Raw genomic sequence first — 18,614 nt, 5'->3', positions numbered from 1 at the left:
TCGCACCCTTGCTGATTCGCTTCTCGATAATGTTTTCGTCCGAGTGTGTGCCAACGAACCAAAAATATTATTTTCTCTTGCTTGTACTCTGTCTCTCGTTCTTTCTCCCTCTCTCTCTCTCTCTCTCTCTCTCTCTCTCTCTCTCTCTCTCTCTCTGTTGCTTTAATATTTATTGAACGAAATAAAAGCAAACTTTACAGCACTATATGCGAAGAATAAGACTCTCTATCTACCTACCTACCTTTGGAACCATGAATATTCTTCTATATTGACATAAGGCTTCTGAGCGAACATTGACTATATGTATGTGAGCAAGATTTCATGCTTTTTGGATACGAGCAAGAGAACCTATTTTTCTTTATCCTTATGCTCAGCTAACTCTGTTATTCACTTACACTCATTATACAGAGATTCAAGTTTTCCAACAACAACAAAAACTAGATTGGTTCTTATATAACTCAATAATACTACCTCATATTCGGTGATTTCAACTCGAAGCAACCTGACTGAAATTAAAAAGGATAACAAAAACCAAATGCGTAATTTGTTTAGAAAATAAATTGTGTGTGTGTTTTTTTTTTTTGTAAATTTTTCAATTTTTAAAAATACAATTAAAATGTAGATATATATCTTATAACAAATTATATTATCATCTACAAAATGGTCGTCAATACAAATCTATTGCTGATTTAAATGTTGTTAAATTACAAAACGAAAAGAAAATGCACTTACTATCAACAGAGAAAAAAAAAAACTTAATTGAATCTTTTGTACAAAATGTGTGTATGTAGCAAAACAAAAAAAAATATAGAAGAAATGTATTTAATTGATTCACATGCTCATTCGGCTGGAGTTGTTTGATTAGATTTGGAATTGCTCGGATCGTTTTCACTTTTTTCAAAGTGTCCTTCAATGTTGTTGATATTTTTGGGCGCTTCGTCATCAATCACGTCGTCTACATTGTCGTCCTCATCGTCGTCGTCAATGTCACTAACACTTCTCGGTCCATATTCATCTTCATCAATAATAATTTCAATGCTCCACAATGATCGTGCCGCATCTTTGAATTTCTCAATGCATGCACGAATATCATCTTCGCTGCTGCCCGGACTAAGCGCTTTACACAATGTTTCAATCACATCTTGTTTAATATTTTTGAGGCTGGCTTCAATTTGATCTTGTGTTGCATTTTTACTGGTTCGTGTTATATATTCCAAAATCGTCATATTCACATCAATGCCACTGACCTCTTCTTCATCATCATCACCTTCATCCTCATCATCTTCCCATTCACTTTTCGCATCGGCATTTTGTTTTTTCGATAGTTTGGCCAAATGTTGATCGATTAATGACCAAATTGTGATGATTTTTTGATAGCAATTTACATCGAATGGATCGTCCAGCGTTTGAATTAGTTCGTTGACATTTTCGATAAGAATTTGTTCATTGGACGACAATGGTAATAAATAAACGGGACAACAAAGTGGTTGTAAACATTTTGAAATGCATTCCATTAACTGTGGAATGAATGGTTCATAGCATTTTCGTGATATGCTGTCGTATTGTGAGAGTATCACATTGATGTCAAGAAATAGATTCATGATGCGTTGCGTTCGTTTTGTTGGCGCCGAAATGTCATCATCGATAATTTGACTGTTATTTGCCTGAGAATTTTCACCGGCGGCATTGCTGCCAATGTCACCACCATTTGTACACTTTTCAGATGGAATACGTGGCATATCCGGTAGCATTTGTTTGAATGCTTCAATCACACCGGATACCAGTATTGGTTTTACAAATACATCGCGAAAACCACTCGAATCGGCAATTTCTGGCTGAATTTCGATCACCGCGAATTTTGTACAAATTGCATTGAGTGCTTCGTACGCATGCACCAGCAACGATGTGCTCATTGAATTGGCCAATAAAAATGCAAAACGATCAACAAAATTGTCCGCACAACGGAAATGTTGAAACCATATATATTCATCGCCACTATTTTCAAATACCAGGCACGTATGGAACAAACGCATCAATTGCACCAAAATCAATGAATCCGAACATGAAATTAAATCAATGATCGGTATCATGACATCGGGATGTTGGCACAGTGCTTCGCGCGTTTGTTTTAACGAGCACATATTACCAATTATCCCAAGCAAAATTTCCACCAAACGTTGATCTTCGCTCATTTGGATTAAAGATGAGAAAATCTCAAGCACATTGTGTTCCAATAATAATTTAATGACATCTTTTTCAATTGTCATGTCCCACAATGTGCACAAATCCTTTTCAAATTCTTCACTTAGCTTACTTTCTACTTTATTGAGATTTAATAATGTTTGCAGAACGAAACGTTTGCTATAAAGTGTATCGCCAATGGCGTCAACCAAAAATGTATCTTTTAGCACATCGGGCACTTTATCGGGATTACAGTTTTCAATGTTGTTATCCGACTCAGCGGTTGTTGTTGGAGCACCAGCACCATCAATTAAAGTTGGCTTTTTTGCTAATGGTTCGGGTTCAACTGTATCGGCGGTACCATTTTGCGGTGGAATCTGTGTGCTCGACTCGGAATTTATTGTTTCATTTTCGGGCTGCACAGAATCCATGATACCCGCAATTTATTTTTTGTTTTGCCAACACACGAAATAAACTTCAATTGAAAATTCTATCTTCGTTTTCTGCGTTAACCAAATTTTCCTTTGGAATATTCAGCTCAACTGACTTTCAAAATTTTGAATGAATTTTTTTTTGTCTCTCGACCGATTATTTAGGCCAGTCTGCCTGACGAGATTGTTTATGTTCGAATTTCATACGAGCACTGAAGCAATGGAAACACCAAATGACATAACGAAGCTACGAACAAACATCGGCTTGACGTTGTTGACCACAGCGTAATTTTTTTTTCTTCTCTCTTTCACTCTTTACTCTCTTTTTTCTGCTTTCGGCTTTTCACTTTTCAACACAAAACACACAATTTTTAAAGCATGACACCTAATTACAAACGAATAGGCTTTTTTACAAAATTAATTATGATTATCGGTCACCGTTTTGTAAGTGCATCTTTCACGTTTGGATCCAGTTCTGACGCTATTGTAGCTATCTAATTAAGAGAAGTGAAATTGCGTTTGCTTGTCTCTAGTAATGGAGAGAATATACATTCGTCAAATGTATAAATTACAAATAGAATTTGACACAAACCGAATTTTGACAGTTTAACTGTCAAACGGCAAACATAACTAACGATAGACATGGCGTTAAATACACGTCTTTTTGGTAGAGTTTTTTTTTGCTTTTGTTGTTCTTTCTAACTAATTTGCGTTTAAACAAATACCAATGAAATTGTGATTAGTGTTTTCTAGGCTAATTATAATACAAATCGGATTTGGTCGGTTTTTTGTCTATCCCAAACTGAATGTCTGCACCGAGAAAATGACGAACAATGAATCGTATCGTCTGTGCGCTTTAAATAACAACGATCACAAATTTATTCGGAAAGAATGGCACCGAAAAATGCTAGACATCATTTGCAAATATTTTAGGTACGAAGTACTATAAAATTCACATTGACCGTACGTTTTTAAAATTGAATTTTTTTATTAATTATTCTAGATCAGTGAGAGTGATCCTTTGTTGACCACAACGGATTCATGAAAATCCGAAATATTTAAGCCGAAATTCCGGAAATTGATAAAAATCAAAATCAAATCGAACAACATTGGGCAACAGAGATGCTTGAACAACAATTTAATGAGGATGGCATTGGAATGGTCAAAATTGAACCAAGTTTTGGTGAGACATTAATCTTTTTGAAGCTACACTTTTTTTGCGTGCGGAAATTTGAAAATTTATTTTTTTGAATAGAGGATTCACTTGATGGTCAACCAGATTTTGATGAATCGACTGAGTTGAATGATGAAATTACCAAAAAAGACTCAAACTTGAAAGATGAGAATCGAAAGGTTGCCGGTATGTAAAGAAATTGTCCATTGTTCATAAATTATGATGATACCATTTATTATAGACAAAACACAAAATCTTTGCCAAAATCGAAGGCAATCCAGCCAAGCTAAACAAAAGAAGATTGATTTTGAAAAGATATTTTCTGAAAATAAACATCGATTCGATATGTCGTGTGATGTGTGCCCAAAATCATTTGATTCTTTGGATGAGGCAAAGACTCACTACGCAACCGCTCACGATAATCCATACGGTTACATTAAATGCTGTAATTTAAAATTGAATTATCGATGTGTGATCAAAAAACATCTCGATTGGCACTTAGAAAAATTCAAGTTTGTATTGAACATTTCTCATTTAATCGATGGTCATTTGAACAATAAGCCACCTTTTACACTTTCAGATGTGAACAATGTGGAAAAGTGTGTCGTGAACATCAAGCGCTTAAAGTGCATATGAAACAACATTCAGACGATGCACGAGAACAGTATATTTGTGATCTGTGTAAAAAACGATTCACATCGAAAGTTGGAATAAGGCGCCATTTACATTGGCATACCGAAAACAACAAGAAAACTGACGATGATCAATGCCGAAAATTTATTGCCGACAATTTTGACTTGAATTGTGATCAGTGCAGTTATGTCTTCACCACATTTCATGATGCAAGACGTCACTACAAGGATTTACACAACGAAAAGAAAGGCTATATCAAATGTTGTGACATCAAATTAAATGAATATTGGCAGGTCATCGATCATTATATCGGTCATCGAAATCCATCTCATTTTAAGTGCGTTGTAAATCGAATGAATTTTGGCTATTTTTAAATGGATTTTAAACTACAAGCAGTTCTTTTACATTTTACAGATGTGAGATATGTAACAAATGTTATGCCGATCGGAAGAAATTTTATTTGCACAAACGAAGGCACAATCAAGCGTCAACGATGTCATTTATTTGTGATTTTTGTGGGAAAAAATTCCGAAGCAAAGAAACCATTTCACGGCATTTTTTCGCAAAGCACATTGACGCAGAACCGACATTTGAATGTAAAATTTGCCATAAAAGGTAGCATGTTCACACATTTTTCTCAAGAATCTCTCTATTTTTGTTTTCCTTTTTTTTTCTTTTTTTTTAGATTCCAATTGATGTCTCTACTGCGAAATCATCATTATGCAGTGCATCGTGAGAAAAAGGAGAAACTTGTTTGTGAAACCTGTGGTAAATCGTTTAATGTAAAGGCAAATTTTGATAAACATATGCTATCACATGCTGATAAATCACAACGATTGGCACAACGTAAACAATGCGACCATTGCGGTGAATGGGTAAGAAGTGAAATTTCATTAATGAAAAATTGCTATACATTCTTTTGATTATTTTTCCATTATCATCATTCACTTACATCCTTTTTTATGTGATTCAACCTCGCCCAGGTAATGAGCAAAAGTGGATTATATTATCATGAAATAATGCACAAGAGCGGTGTTCAGAAGTGTAATCAATGTGAAATGGAGCTACCACATAAATTGGCTCTATTGGCTCACATTCGAAAATGTCATAGAGAACTAAAGCATAAATGCAAATTCTGCGACAAATCATTTGACATTTTGTCAAAGTTGAAGGTAAACATTTTTTTCAATTTATACATTTCGATTGGTTTCAACTAAAAAGCTTAATTTTTATGTCTTTTTACTAAAAAAGGAACACGAAGACGGCCATACTCGACAAAATGTATATCCTTGTAAATACTGCAATAGAGCGTTCACCGTACAATGTTCAAGACAAACACATGAACGAAGAAATCATCCGGACGAGATAAGGGAACGAAAAAAAATGCGCAAATTATTAGAATTTCCTTGATAATGTGTATAAAATACCGGGGTATTGCCATTTATCGCAAGACACTATTCACATTTAATTTGCTATGTGTTTTTTTTTTTCGTTTTACTCAAATGTTTAAACGTTTTGAATTTGTTATAAAAGTGTAGTGTTTGATTATTAGCAATGTTGGAAATTGTTTCATAATTTTACTCTTTTAAATGTTTTCACACTCAAAGCTAGAACATTTTAACATGAAAACGAAGCTGCGAAGATTCATCTGTAGAATGGCATTCAGAAGAATTATTTTTATTTCAAGTTGTGTTTTTATTCTAACCCAATCATTTAAAGAGTACCAACATTTCAATAGAAAATCCTCATTCCCGTAGATTTTTTGCAATATTATTAGAAAATAAAAATGTAAAGCATTTCAAAGTGTATCATGCCTGAAAAATAATGTCAAAAAATTAATTTTTTGAAGTAAAAAACGAATGTTTCATTCAAAAATACCATTTCAAAGTAGGTAAACAAAAAAGAAAATCTGACAACACTATGATTTGACAGTACTATGATTTGACAGTAGTCGTCAAATTGAAACTTCACAGTCTAAACAAATGCTTCTTTGAAAGTTTATTTATTTATTTTCTTCTTTCAACATTCCCTACCCAATAATTAGGCACAAGCAAATACTTTTGTCCAAATGAGTGGAAAATGTTGCCGTTTGTGCTCGTGCACGAATGCCAGCAATTATTTGGATATATTTAGTGATGCTGGAATTGAAATGAACATCAGCAAAATAATTGGTGAACATTTCAAACACGAAGTAAGTGAAAATGAATTCAACAATTCAATGGGATGTTAAAATATAGTAAATAAATCTTTTGGCATTAAGGTTCGTGAATCCGATACGTTTCCAAATTATGTGTGCCAAAGTTGCTGGCAAACGACCGATGCTTTTCACGAGCTCTATGAAAAGTCCAAATTGTCAATGGAAAAATTCTTGAATCCAACGATAAAATTGGAGACAAATTATTGGCAAAGTAACAATGAAGTTCATTACATAGAGGAATCTCAACTTCTCACAGACTCTGTCAAACTTGAACCAAGTATAGGTAATAAAATGTACAACATTTGGATTTTTTTTATTACATTTGTTTTATATTTTATGTGGTCAATAATAAACAGTGGACTCAGATTCAAATGAAAATGATCGAATTGACTTAGATGAAAATACAAATGACGAGAATAGCAATGAAGAGAACAGTAATGAAGAAAGTGATGAGAATGGCATGAATGAAGTTGATCAAGACAATTCAGGTTTCAACAAAGAAAGACCAATTTGTAAGTAATTTTGAAAACGAAAAAATCACAGACTGTTCTCCTGAAGAGAAGGAATGGTGAGGTGGAAAATGAAGATAGTACTGGGGGTCGTCTTCCTCAACCAATTTCTGTCACAAAAATATGACTCCACATTTTCCTACTTACCATTATTCCTCATGAGCGCAACAGCCCCCTTGAAAAATGAATGTTAATTTAAATCAATGTCAAAACTAAAAATGATTTGCAGCCAAAAAGAAACAACAAAGAACAAAACGAAAAAGTAAGGCATTACAGTTTGAAAAATTATTCACCGAAAATCGGCAACTATTTGATATGAATTGTGATTTTTGCGAAACAAAATTCGAGACGCTCGATGATGCCCGACAGCATTACGCAAAAGTACATAAAAATCCAAAGGGATATATTAAATGTTGTAATATAAAACTTATATATCCATGCAAAGTCGTACAACATTTGCAACGCCATTTGGAACCTCTCAAGTTTAAATGTACCAAATGTCCAAAAGTTTATCTAACCGATCGCGAATTAGCCAAACACATAGACTCAAGACATAAAGGGGCGCCAATTCGTAAAGAGAAGACGGTACCATGTAAAATTTGCCGAAAAATGTTCACTACAGAACAAAGTCTGGACTATCATATGCGACGGCATCAGGAAAAAGATGAATCCGAAGACGGACAGTTTGTGAAATTTATAGCTGAAAATTTCGATATGAAATGTGATCATTGTGACACAGTATTCTCTGCATTTCATGATGCACGCCGTCACTACAAGGAATTCCACAATGATGATAAAGGCTATCTTAAATGCTGTAAAGTAAAATTAAGAGAACTGTGGCATGTACGCGACCATATTCGATCACATTTGGATCCCGAATGCTTCAAATGCAATGCGTGTGGCAAGAGCTTTTCAACGGGAATGATGTTGACCCAGCACAAACGACGCCATAAATTAACACTGAATAAAAGGTTCAGTTACACGCATCTTTTTGTAATACGTTTTAACTCTATTGAATAATATTTAATTTGTATCATTTTTTCATCGTAATTTAGGTTCGTCTGTGATTATTGCGGTAAGCTTTGCAGGGATAAACATGCAATTATTCGCCATCTTTTTACAAATCACGTCAATTCTGAACCGGAATACGAGTGTGATGTTTGCCACAAAAAGTATGACATTTTTCTATTCGGTTTTTTTTTTGTTCTAATAAAGCAGCATTTTCATTTAGATTCCAATTGGCCTCACTGTTAAAGTCTCACAAATATACGGTGCATCGTGAGAAAAAGGCGAATCAAATTTGTTATATTTGTGGAAAAGGTTTCTATGTGAAGTTCCATCTCGATAAACATATGTTGTCGCATGCTGAGAAATCGGAACGATTGGCTGAAAGTAAACAATGCGAATGGTGTGGCGAGTGGCTGATGACCAGAAGTGGAATCTATTATCATCAACAAAAGCACACGAGTGGCATTCAAAAATGTGACGAATGTCAAGCAGAATTTACAAATCGTGTTGCATTGCTCGGACACATTCGACAGTACCATCGCGAACACAAATTCAAATGTACCTATTGTGATAAAACTTTCGCCACCAATTCAAAGATGAAGGTGATTGCAAAAATAAATGAATTTAATTTTTTTTTTACTGAAACTCTACTCAATTCCACAGGCACATGAAGAGTCTCATACACGGCATAAAGTATATCAATGTAGATTCTGTCCAAGAACATTTTCTGTTCCAAGTTCGAGGCGAACACATACACGAAGAAATCATTTAGAAGAAATTAAACGAAGAAAGAAAACGGAAGACGTAACAATTGCACAAAAGAAACTAACTGTGGACAACTGAATGTTTTCTTTAGAAAAAATTTGAATTTAAGTAAAAGACATCAAATAAATTATTTAAAAAAAGTCTTCATGTTTTTTCCTTAATTTTTCTATTGCTCATAATTTTATATGCATGTCATATTAAGAAAATTCATATTTCTTTGTTCTATAGCCCACACTCAATTACATTGTAAGTTCATGTAGTAAAATAAATCTAAAAAAATATGTAACGATTTTATGAGAAGATGAAAAATTAAAATAAACAGAAAAACACAAAACAGTTTTTGTCAAAGCTAGCAAGTAAACAAGTAACATATTTGTTGCCTTTTTGGAGCAATGTGAGCAGCTTTTTGTGATTGCTTCCAGGTAAGTGCATATGTGATTTAATTGAAAGTGTTGCTGATAAAAGATGAAAAAAAAACCTTTGCTTGTTTCTTAGGTTTTCAGATTGTAAGATTTGGGGTAGTTTTCTCAAGAGCTTCTTGAAAAATGGCAAAATTTTCTTCCAACTTTGTAAAAGGGTCATAAGAATTCGTAAAGAAGATAATATTTTTTCAAAGCACGGGTCAAAGAAAAATAAAAAAAATAACGACCCTAAAAGTGTATTGGACATCTGACAACCCGAATAATCAAATGACATTTATACTGTCAAAACCATACAAACTATCAACATTTTTTTTACAAAGTATTCTGAATATTTACTATTTTTATTCATTTCGAAAAACAAAACAAAAATTGAAAATTGTATAGAACAGGGCTCGTCACAAAAAATGTCATTCACAAATTCGTGCCGGTTGTGTTTGACCATAAACAATGGCAATCACCTGGATATATTCAGTGTCAATGGAATGGAAATGAAAATGTGCGAAATTATTGCCGAACATTTTAAATGCGAGGTAAACAAATTCAAGACTCCAAATGGACGATTTTCAATAACAAACCAAATTTGATCGAATCATACTATAAATGTTAAATTCTCTTAAATAAAGGTAAATGTGTTGGATTCATTACCGAATTTCATATGTCAAGTGTGTTGGCATTTAACGGAAGCATTTCATGAATTATATCAAAAGTCGAAAGTCACACTTGAAAATCTATTGAATCGATCGATTAAAATTGAGCCAGAGGTGAATGAGTCGTGGCCAAGTTACCATGCAGTCCAGTATATTGAAGATTCACAACCAGAAATTGGTCTGATAAAAGTCGAAACGATTTTGAGTAGGTAGCATTTACATTGTATTATTCGGTCAATTTAAAAATGTGTTTTCTTCAGAAACGGAACAAAATTCAAATAATTCGAAAACGATCGAAGAATCAGATTCAAATGGTGTTGATCCCATTGATTTCGATGAAAATACGGATGAATCAGATGATGATAGTAACAATGCAGAGAATGTTGAATCAGATGTTGAAGAATCAGCAAAAGAAAAGGCAGTAATACCCACTGAAAGTGAGTAACTGAAAAGCACTTTCGAAATGTATGACTTTTTTTTTTTAAATTGAACTCAATTCAATAGCTATAGATAAACCAAAACGAAAGCGAACTAAAGCGAAGCAACTTAAGGCCAACTTTGAAAAGCAATTTGCCGAAAATAAGCAGTTGTTTGATATGTCATGTGATTTATGTCCAACCATTTTTGAAACACTATACGAAGCTCAAGAACATTATGCAAAAGAGCACAAAAATCCACGTGGATATATCAAATGTTGCAATCAACGGCTTATTTATCCGTGCTTCGTGTTGAAACACTTAGAACGACATATCAATCCAAATAAGTATAGGTGAGATTAAAAAAAATGTTTATTTTTCGATTTGATGAGATTTTTCGATTGAATTTACAGATGCTCGCAATGCGAAAAAGTATTTTTGTGCAATATTCAACTCACTAAACACATGAAAAAACACACCGAAAAAATCGTTCCGAAAGAAAAAAATCTACCATGCAACATATGTATGCAACTGTTTCTCACACAATCTGGTCTCGACCATCATATGCGACGACACCAGGAACGAGATGAATCCGAGGATGGTCCTGTGATGAAGTTTATAGCCGAAAATTTTGATATGAAATGTGATCATTGCGATACAATATTCAGCGGATTTCACGATGCACGCCGTCATTACAAAGAATTACATAACGACGAGAAAGGCTATATTAAATGCTGTAATATAAAATTAAGGGAATTATGCCGTGTTCGGGAGCACGTATTAGTAGGTTGAAAGCAATTTAAGACACTTTTATTCGAAGTCCTATGGCTAAAAAAAAATGTAATTTACTTTTATTTTGAAGTCACACTTGGATCCAGATTGTCTGAAGTGAGAAAACCTCAATTCGAATCGTTTTATCAAAAGATCTTAAATATATTTTTTGTGTTCATTTCAGATGTGATATATGTGCAAAGAGTTTTCCAACGGGACTGAGGTTGGCTCGACATAAACGCCGCCATAAGATGAAGAAAAGGTACATTTTTGTATTCACATATTTTCCTCCTTGAAATGTTATAATCCAAAATTGTTTCTTAATTTAATGTTTCAGATTCCTTTGTGATTGCTGTGGGAAATCTTATGGGGATAAACTTGCAATCACTCGTCATCTTCTCAGTATTCATGTCAATTCGAAACCGAAATACGAATGCGACATATGCCAGAAAAAGTATGCCATTCCTTTAATTTAATTTATCGGTGTATTTCAAACGGTCAATTTCATTTTCAAATAGATTCCGGTTAGACTCACTATTGAGAAATCACAAATATGCCGTGCATCGAGAGAAGAACCGTTTTTCTACGTGTGAGGTATGCGGAAAATCTTTCTATACGAAATTCCACTTGGATAAACATATGCTTTGCCATATGGATAAATCCGAACGATTGTCGGAACGAATACAGTGTCAATATTGCGGCGAATGGCTTATGACGAGAAGTGGTGTCTTTTATCATCACCAAAAACACACGAGTGGCATCCAAAAATGTGGTCAATGTGAAATGGAACTACCAAATCGAGTTTCACTACTTGGACACATTCGACAATACCATCGAGAACATAAATTTAAATGTAGCTATTGTGATAAAAAATTTCCCACCAGAGGAACCATGAAGGTGATTTAAAAAAAATATATCATTTCAAAATGACAAATATTTTAAAACTCTTCATCATTTTCATAGGCTCACGAAGAATGTCATACACGGCATAAAACTTATGAATGCGAATTTTGTCCGAAAACGTTCAACAACAAACATTCCATAAAAACACACACACGCAGAAATCATGGCGAAGAAGTTAAAATTAAAAAAATGTATTTGAATAAAAATTAATAGGAAAATAAATGGAAATTGTATTTTTCAATTACGCATAATCATGATATCAGACAATATATTTAGCTGCCGTCATCTGGATATTTCAGCTCATCTGGATGCCGTCAGCAGATGATACGAATTGAAAACAATAGAAGTGATTGTTATAGTAATACCATTATATAACAAGCTTATATACCTATAACAATCACTTCCATTGTTTTCACTTCGTATCATCTGCTGACGATATCCAGATGAGCTGTAATATCCAGATGACGGCAGCTAAATATATTGTCTGCATGATATTTAGGTATTTTCATAGGGGAACGCTGCGGATTGTCTCTTATCTCTTTAATCTGTTCTTCAAAAAAGAAACTTTCCTATATACATCACCCCATTGCACTATTTTAATCCCAAAAAATATTGCAAAGTAGAGTAAGCGAAAGCAGTTTGAATTTAATGAACACTTCAATGTTTTAATCGAAAAATTAATGAATCATTCATTTAAAATATACGCGAGCACAGGTGCTCTTGAAACTTTGGCTATTGATTTTTGGTATGAAATTAGTAGGCAGTAAATTTTTGGAGAAAACGTCGCCAGCTTAATTATCATAATTTAATCATGTCATTTTTAAAAGTATTCAAATAATATTTTGAAGCTGAGAACTATAATTATCTACAGTATTGTAAATAAAAAATTTCATCAATAAAACAAATAAAATGCAATCAATGTAGACATAATCATTTCGAAGGTCTGAAAATCAGACAATAATTGAGCACGCTATTTGGGACATTTCGATTGTGTGACAACAAAAATTTATCTCCTCAATATTATACCGTACATGTAGAGTTCTATTTTTGGTATTCGAGATGTCTACATTTGCGATATAATATTGAGGAGACACATTTTTGCTGTCACATAGCGTGTTATTTCGTCTCATTTTAAATGAATAGTTAGATCAATATATTGTCTGCTGAAAATGTGAAAGTAATTAATATATTCCAAAACATTGCTTAGGTTTGAATGCCTTTTTTTGGTGCAACAACGTTCAATCCACTTGATTCGTTGTTTGTAGAACTCCTGTAAAATTATTGCTTGGTCACGAAGAACATTTCTTAGTTCCACTAGTTTGTCATTAAAATCAGTTACAATGCTCTCGCTGCATAACATCATTCAATTTCTTTACATTTTGATGCCAGTGCTCTTTTACGTACTCATTTCTTGCTGTAGGCATAAACATCATTTTTTCATTTAATCTTTTGACTACATCATCATATGGTTTTCAAATTCTGTTTACTACCTGCGCTTTAGAATAACGAAATTCAATGCGCACTTCCGTTAAACGTTTTCTTCTTAATGTCATCATTTCCAGTACCGAGATTTTTTTTTAATTTTTCTTCTATATTAGAAATCTTTTTAACATATTTTGAAACCAAATATTGACAATGCAAACTATACAAAAGAAATGATTCCAAATAATAAATCAATGTTTATCAATTATTAATGTTCAAAATCAACAGAATTTTAATTGGAAAATATGATTTTAATACCACTAAAACCTATGAATATAAATATTAGAACCTATGAATTAAGTTTATATTTGAAATGAATTATTAATTGATGCTGGAATTTTCATGAATGAATAAAAAACCAGGTTAGTAATATATGTATTATTACTTACTTTTTAAATATTAACGTAATAAAATTTCATCAAATGCATCAAGAGGTTCACAATAATTTGAAATAAAGGGTACAGTAAAAAAAATAGGAAAAGTATGTCAAGTTCGTTTAAATGATACTTGTATGCATTTGAGCAAACATGTTTTTTTATAAAAGAGTAGGTATTTCATTTATTGTACATTTTGGCAGATTATGAAAAGCACGAAAACATTATTTCCCGTGTCTTAATTGTAAAATAATGAAAAGAAAAACGTCAAGTTGTTAAACAGATGCGGTATTAACACGCAGCCTTGACAGTGAAAAGAAGATAGAGATCTTCGAAAGACAAATAAAAAATTTGGCTGTGTCATTGCATGAAAATAACGGTTTTGCTGTAAATTAGCTGTATTTCAAATTATTGTGAAATTATTCGCACACACGTGCTACACTTAGTTGCATGTATTGGTGTGAAATTGCGAGAAAATGACAATAGACGGAGCAACAAAAAAAAATTCTAAATTTTTCGCCAAAAAACTTATAGAATAAGGTCTACTTGTGTTTTTCATATGTTTCAAATAGTAAATTATTTTTTTATTCTATGGTGAAAAACGTGCTTCAACATTTTCTTGCGTCATATAATTTTTATATATTTTTTTATTTCTGCGTCGAAAAAGCTGTTCAAATAAGAGACAGTATAGCAAAAATTGAAACGTGTGGTTTTTCCACACTATTCACTCGAAGACAAAGTCTTCGTCAACGAAATTACACTGAATTCTCGAATTCTATCTCTGGTAAAGAATGCGGCTGCATATGTAGGCAGACATTTCAATATTAAAATATAAAATGGTGCGTATAAAACGACAAGTTAAAGCTAAAGATTGAGTAATCTGAAGTGAGCTTTTGATGTAAAACGTTCACTGATATTTTTTAAAATTCATAATATGTTGAAAGCCATTTTTCTGTTGTGTTCGACTGGATTGGTCGTAGTAAACTGTGAGAATGTTTACAAAATAGTAAAAACAAAAAGCGGCCCAATCCGTGGACTAGTGCAAAAAACATTATGGTACGAAGAAGAGTATTATTCTTTTAGGGGTATTCCCTACGCCAAACCACCGGTTGGCGGACTTCGATTTAAGGTTTGATCTATTCAGTTTAAATGGAAAATATTCGAATAATAATTTGATTTATTCATAAAAACAGGCTCCTGAGCCATTCGAAGTGTGGACAGATCCATTTGATGCATTTAGATACGGAAGAATGTGCTCACAAATACAAAGAGACTCATTAACAACCAGCGAAAATTGCCTATTTTTGAATATATTCACACCAGGTGAGATAATAAATGATATTCAACTCGAAGAAAACTTACCTGCTGTTGCTATTCAACTGTAGTATAGTTCATTGATTTTAAGATATATAAATATATCACTTCTTACTCTTTTAGACACGACGGGAAGAGGAAAGCTCCCTGTAATATTTGTGATACATGGTGGACTTTACGCAGCTGGATCTGGAGACGATAGTAGGTGGGTATAGACGTAAAACTTTTTTACGTATTACTTTAGGTATATACAATCACAAATCGATTGGCAATTGTTATATAAATATGTATTATAAATATGTCCATTTTTCCCATTGATAAATGAATAGTTTCCCACGTGGGATTCATTCATAATGAAATTACATTTTTAGCATTTATATTTTTTGGTTGAAAACAAATGAATAATTATTGCAGGTGGGGTCCTGATTTCTTTATCGAAAATGATGTAATCGTTGTAACCATAAACTATCGGCTTGGGGCCATGGGCTTTATGTCATTAGGAAGTTCTGATTACTCTGGAAATATGGGAATGAAAGACCAGCAGCTTGCTTTGAAATGGATTCATGATAATATCGATGCGTTTGGTGGTGACAACAACCGAATAACTATTTGCGGCATAAGCGCTGGTTTGAGACTTTGCAATCAGAAATGTTAAAATCATATTAAAAAGGCTTCGTTTTTAATTTTAGGATCAAAATCGATTGGTTTTCATTTGTTCAATAAAGAATCTTCAAAAAATTTTAATCAAATACTCGGAATAAGCGGAGTAGCAAATGCAGCTCAAGCTTATCAAAAAGGCGACCATAAATGCTTGATGCGGATTTTTTTCCAAAAACATAATTCAAGATGTCCGCACAGCGATGATGAGTTAATTGAATTTCTTCAAAATGTTGATGTGGATAAAATCATAAAATTCACCGAGGAAACTATTCATTGTCAGGCATCGCCTTGGAATCCAATCGTTGAAAGTAAACACCAAATAATCTCCTATGATGAAATACCTTATTGAAACATATTTTTTCGAACACACAGAATCGGATGCAAAAAGTCCATTCCTTCTCGAAGATCCAGAACAATTACTAAAACATGCCCAGAGTATCAATAAAACTGCATACTTTACATTTGCTCGATATGTCAGTTTTAAATAAGAAATCTATAGTTCAATTCATATAAATAACAATTTTTATTCATTTAGGAACAACTATACTTTACCGGAGGAACAAATTATACGGATCCAAAAGATATCGAAGAATTGTTGAGAGATTTCTTCATTACTTTGCCAATCTTTGGATACAGTTCAATCATTGCAAAGAAAGTGAGTTGGAAATTCATTCTAGCATAAAATTGATTATTGAGTTCGAAAGGGACATATGTTTTTGACATACATTTTTCAACCATTGCTGAAGACAGTTGTTTATTCCATTTTCACAATTCAATTTTTAGCCATATCTCCGAGATTTAATGGATGAAGTCCGCAGTTTTTATTTTGGCAAGGCAACCACCGAAGATGAAGTTTTCAAGCAACGGCTGATCATGGACTCCGATATACATTATGTATACTTCATTGAAAAATGGTTAGAACAACACGTAGCTGTTTCTCATCAAAAGACATTTTATCAGCGGTGAGTCGAATTGAAAATATTTTTTAGCCCCCGAAATAAATGACGACACAAAATAAACATGTCTTTGGTTAGATTTTCAGCTTATACGAAAATCAATGAAAGAAATTTTCGACATGGAAAGTACCACATTGGCAGCCATGCAGATGAAAATTGCTATGCATTCCGGTATAACATTAAGATATTCTAACTTCATATTTATTCAATATTTGATGTCGAATTTTGAATGTTCCAAGGTGTCGCGCAATTACAAACTTGTACAAGGAAATAATGGAGAAAAAAGACATTGACGTGCAAAGTGCAATAGCTTTTAGGATATTGCATAATATGCAAAAATTATTTTCCAACTTTGTGACTTATGGGTAACACAAATCAATTCTTATAAAATGTCCGCTATTATTTTGTGTTTTGTTGTCAACAGAAATCCCATCCATAATGGCAATCCAACGAAAAACTTTCTTCCACTTATGTTGAACAAAGCGAGTATGTTTAACTTTGTTGATGTAACAAACGATGGTTTAAGCGCGGGAATCGCGCCAAATGCAAATCGATCGAAATTCATCGACTATGTTGTCAACGAGGTAAAACGATTAGTTGAAATACATGGAGATACACCGAGTAAAACGCCAATTCAACAGATGTGCGATGAAATGCTGGAATCAACATCGACCGAAACCTGTTCATTATCATGAACAGGAGACGAGTCACAACATTAAAAAACCATGAAATTTGACAAATTCTATGAATGATGAAAAAAGCACATGAAAACAGTTGTTATTAATCACAATAAATACACCAAAAAATAAAGATTAAACTTTTCAGTATATTTCCTTACCATTAGATAATAATTCAGTGGGGGCTCGGAAATGGAGCCAGTTTTATTTTTATTTTCTAATCGTCTAGGCGCAGCATCTGGTGTAAAAATAATATTATACTTTTTTCTATAGTAAATTTTTCAATTAAAAAAAAAATAAACATAGCAAAATCTAAAAATGATATGAATGGCTGAGAAAAATCATGACTCAAATACTATGCACATAGAAGATAGAAACTTGAATAATGCTTTGAAGACGCAAGAGTGAAACAATTCAAAAATCCACATGTATTTTTTCAAGATTTTGTCTTTAATATTTTTTGAACAAGGTTCATTGTTGTGTGCTTCTTGATTTGTGTGCAATATACTCAGTATCCGAGAGTTTCATAAAAGCTCTCCATGACGCCTATCGATTCAATACGATTGGTATTCGCTTACTATTCAATAGGTGTCATAAGGCAAGTTTATATGAATCTCTCGGAGTCTCGGTATACCGATATAGAAAACTCAAACAGTGAAAAAAATCCAGATCGTGATTTAAATGATATGGAATGTGATTTTTTTCATTCTAATTTCACCAGGCGATACAGAAAATTGACTAGTATTTATTTATTATAAATTAATTATTTTTTTCATTATTTTTTTGAAAAATTTACTAAAGAAAAATCTATTATATCGTTTTTAGATTTTGCGACATATAAAATTATTTTAAATTATCGTTTTTTGAATTTTCGATATATAATTTGAAAAATTTACTATAGAAAAAACTATTATATCGTTTTTAGATTTTGCGACTTATAAAATTATTTTTTTGAAAAATTTACTATAGAAAAAACTATTATATCGTATTTAGAATTTTGCGACGTATAATTTGAAAAATTTACTATAGAAAAAACTATTACAGTATGTTTCATTATAGAGAGAGGTTGATTTAACTACCACAAATTTCAAATA

At 32.8% G+C, this 18,614-nt stretch overlaps 4 protein-coding genes across 4 annotated transcripts; 3 read left to right on the top strand and 1 right to left on the bottom strand.

Moving 5' to 3' along the window:
• Positions 1 to 665: 665 nt before the first annotated feature.
• LOC116345190 lies at positions 666 to 3,154 on the bottom strand. The gene has a single exon (XM_031774369.1). The coding sequence runs from the start codon at positions 2,610 to 2,612 to the stop codon at positions 840 to 842; it is 1,773 nt and encodes a 590-aa protein (XP_031630229.1). The 5' UTR covers positions 2,613 to 3,154; the 3' UTR covers positions 666 to 839.
• Positions 3,155 to 3,234: 80 nt separating this feature from the next.
• On the top strand, positions 3,235 to 9,125 carry LOC116345081 (zinc finger protein 43-like). Its single transcript, XM_031774128.1, has 16 exons — positions 3,235 to 3,545; positions 3,616 to 3,795; positions 3,868 to 3,972; positions 4,028 to 4,298; positions 4,367 to 4,756; positions 4,834 to 5,034; positions 5,105 to 5,294; positions 5,403 to 5,591; positions 5,671 to 5,826; positions 6,464 to 6,610; positions 6,680 to 6,899; positions 6,973 to 7,128; positions 7,355 to 8,096; positions 8,181 to 8,297; positions 8,357 to 8,735; positions 8,797 to 9,125. The coding sequence occupies exons 2-16, from the start codon at positions 3,735 to 3,737 to the stop codon at positions 8,974 to 8,976; spliced, it is 3,504 nt and encodes a 1,167-aa protein (XP_031629988.1). The 5' UTR covers positions 3,235 to 3,545; positions 3,616 to 3,734; the 3' UTR covers positions 8,977 to 9,125.
• A 524-nt stretch (positions 9,126 to 9,649) lies between these two features.
• Positions 9,650 to 12,852, top strand: LOC116345080 (transcription factor grauzone-like). The gene is made up of 11 exons (XM_031774127.1): positions 9,650 to 9,850; positions 9,944 to 10,172; positions 10,228 to 10,404; positions 10,472 to 10,736; positions 10,797 to 11,166; positions 11,246 to 11,271; positions 11,339 to 11,416; positions 11,492 to 11,608; positions 11,673 to 12,051; positions 12,118 to 12,231; positions 12,772 to 12,852. Exons 1-11 carry the CDS (start codon positions 9,725 to 9,727, stop codon positions 12,850 to 12,852), a joined length of 1,962 nt encoding a protein of 653 aa, XP_031629987.1. The 5' UTR covers positions 9,650 to 9,724.
• A 1,940-nt stretch (positions 12,853 to 14,792) lies between these two features.
• On the top strand, positions 14,793 to 17,672 carry LOC116345269 (esterase E4-like). Its single transcript, XM_031774501.1, has 11 exons — positions 14,793 to 15,042; positions 15,107 to 15,236; positions 15,351 to 15,432; positions 15,642 to 15,853; positions 15,917 to 16,195; positions 16,260 to 16,360; positions 16,423 to 16,542; positions 16,671 to 16,849; positions 16,922 to 17,014; positions 17,083 to 17,208; positions 17,268 to 17,672. Exons 1-11 carry the CDS (start codon positions 14,848 to 14,850, stop codon positions 17,536 to 17,538), a joined length of 1,788 nt encoding a protein of 595 aa, XP_031630361.1. The 5' UTR covers positions 14,793 to 14,847; the 3' UTR covers positions 17,539 to 17,672.
• Positions 17,673 to 18,614: the final 942 nt, after the last annotated feature.

Source organism: Contarinia nasturtii, unplaced genomic scaffold (genome assembly GCF_009176525.2).
Source record: "Contarinia nasturtii isolate CC-2019 unplaced genomic scaffold, AAFC_CNas_1.1 Cnas_scaffold_1240, whole genome shotgun sequence".
In the NCBI taxonomy this organism is placed as follows: Eukaryota; Metazoa; Arthropoda; class Insecta; order Diptera; family Cecidomyiidae; genus Contarinia; species Contarinia nasturtii.
The sequence above is the reverse complement of the archived record's forward strand: the minus strand, read 5'-3'. Positions and strand labels throughout refer to the sequence as shown.

Excerpts from the sequence above, each read along its gene's own strand:
- LOC116345190 (XM_031774369.1), bottom strand. The coding sequence starts at position 2,612 with ATGGATTCTGTGCAGCCCGAAAATGAAACAATAAATTCCGAGTCGAGC.
- LOC116345081 (XM_031774128.1), top strand. The coding sequence starts at position 3,735 with ATGCTTGAACAACAATTTAATGAGGATGGCATTGGAATGGTCAAAATT. Across the intron at positions 4,299-4,366 it reads TGGCACTTAGAAAAATTCAA|ATGTGAACAATGTGGAAAAG; the intron begins GTTTGTATTGAA and ends TTACACTTTCAG. Across the intron at positions 5,035-5,104 it reads TGTAAAATTTGCCATAAAAG|ATTCCAATTGATGTCTCTAC; the intron begins GTAGCATGTTCA and ends CTTTTTTTTTAG.
- LOC116345080 (XM_031774127.1), top strand. The coding sequence starts at position 9,725 with ATGTCATTCACAAATTCGTGCCGGTTGTGTTTGACCATAAACAATGGC. Across the intron at positions 11,417-11,491 it reads CGCCATAAGATGAAGAAAAG|ATTCCTTTGTGATTGCTGTG; the intron begins GTACATTTTTGT and ends TTAATGTTTCAG. Across the intron at positions 12,232-12,771 it reads GCAGAAATCATGGCGAAGAA|GTGCTCTTGAAACTTTGGCT; the intron begins GTTAAAATTAAA and ends ACGCGAGCACAG.
- LOC116345269 (XM_031774501.1), top strand. The coding sequence starts at position 14,848 with ATGTTGAAAGCCATTTTTCTGTTGTGTTCGACTGGATTGGTCGTAGTA. Across the intron at positions 15,854-15,916 it reads TATTTGCGGCATAAGCGCTG|GATCAAAATCGATTGGTTTT; the intron begins GTTTGAGACTTT and ends TTTTAATTTTAG. Across the intron at positions 16,543-16,670 it reads GTTCAATCATTGCAAAGAAA|CCATATCTCCGAGATTTAAT; the intron begins GTGAGTTGGAAA and ends TTCAATTTTTAG.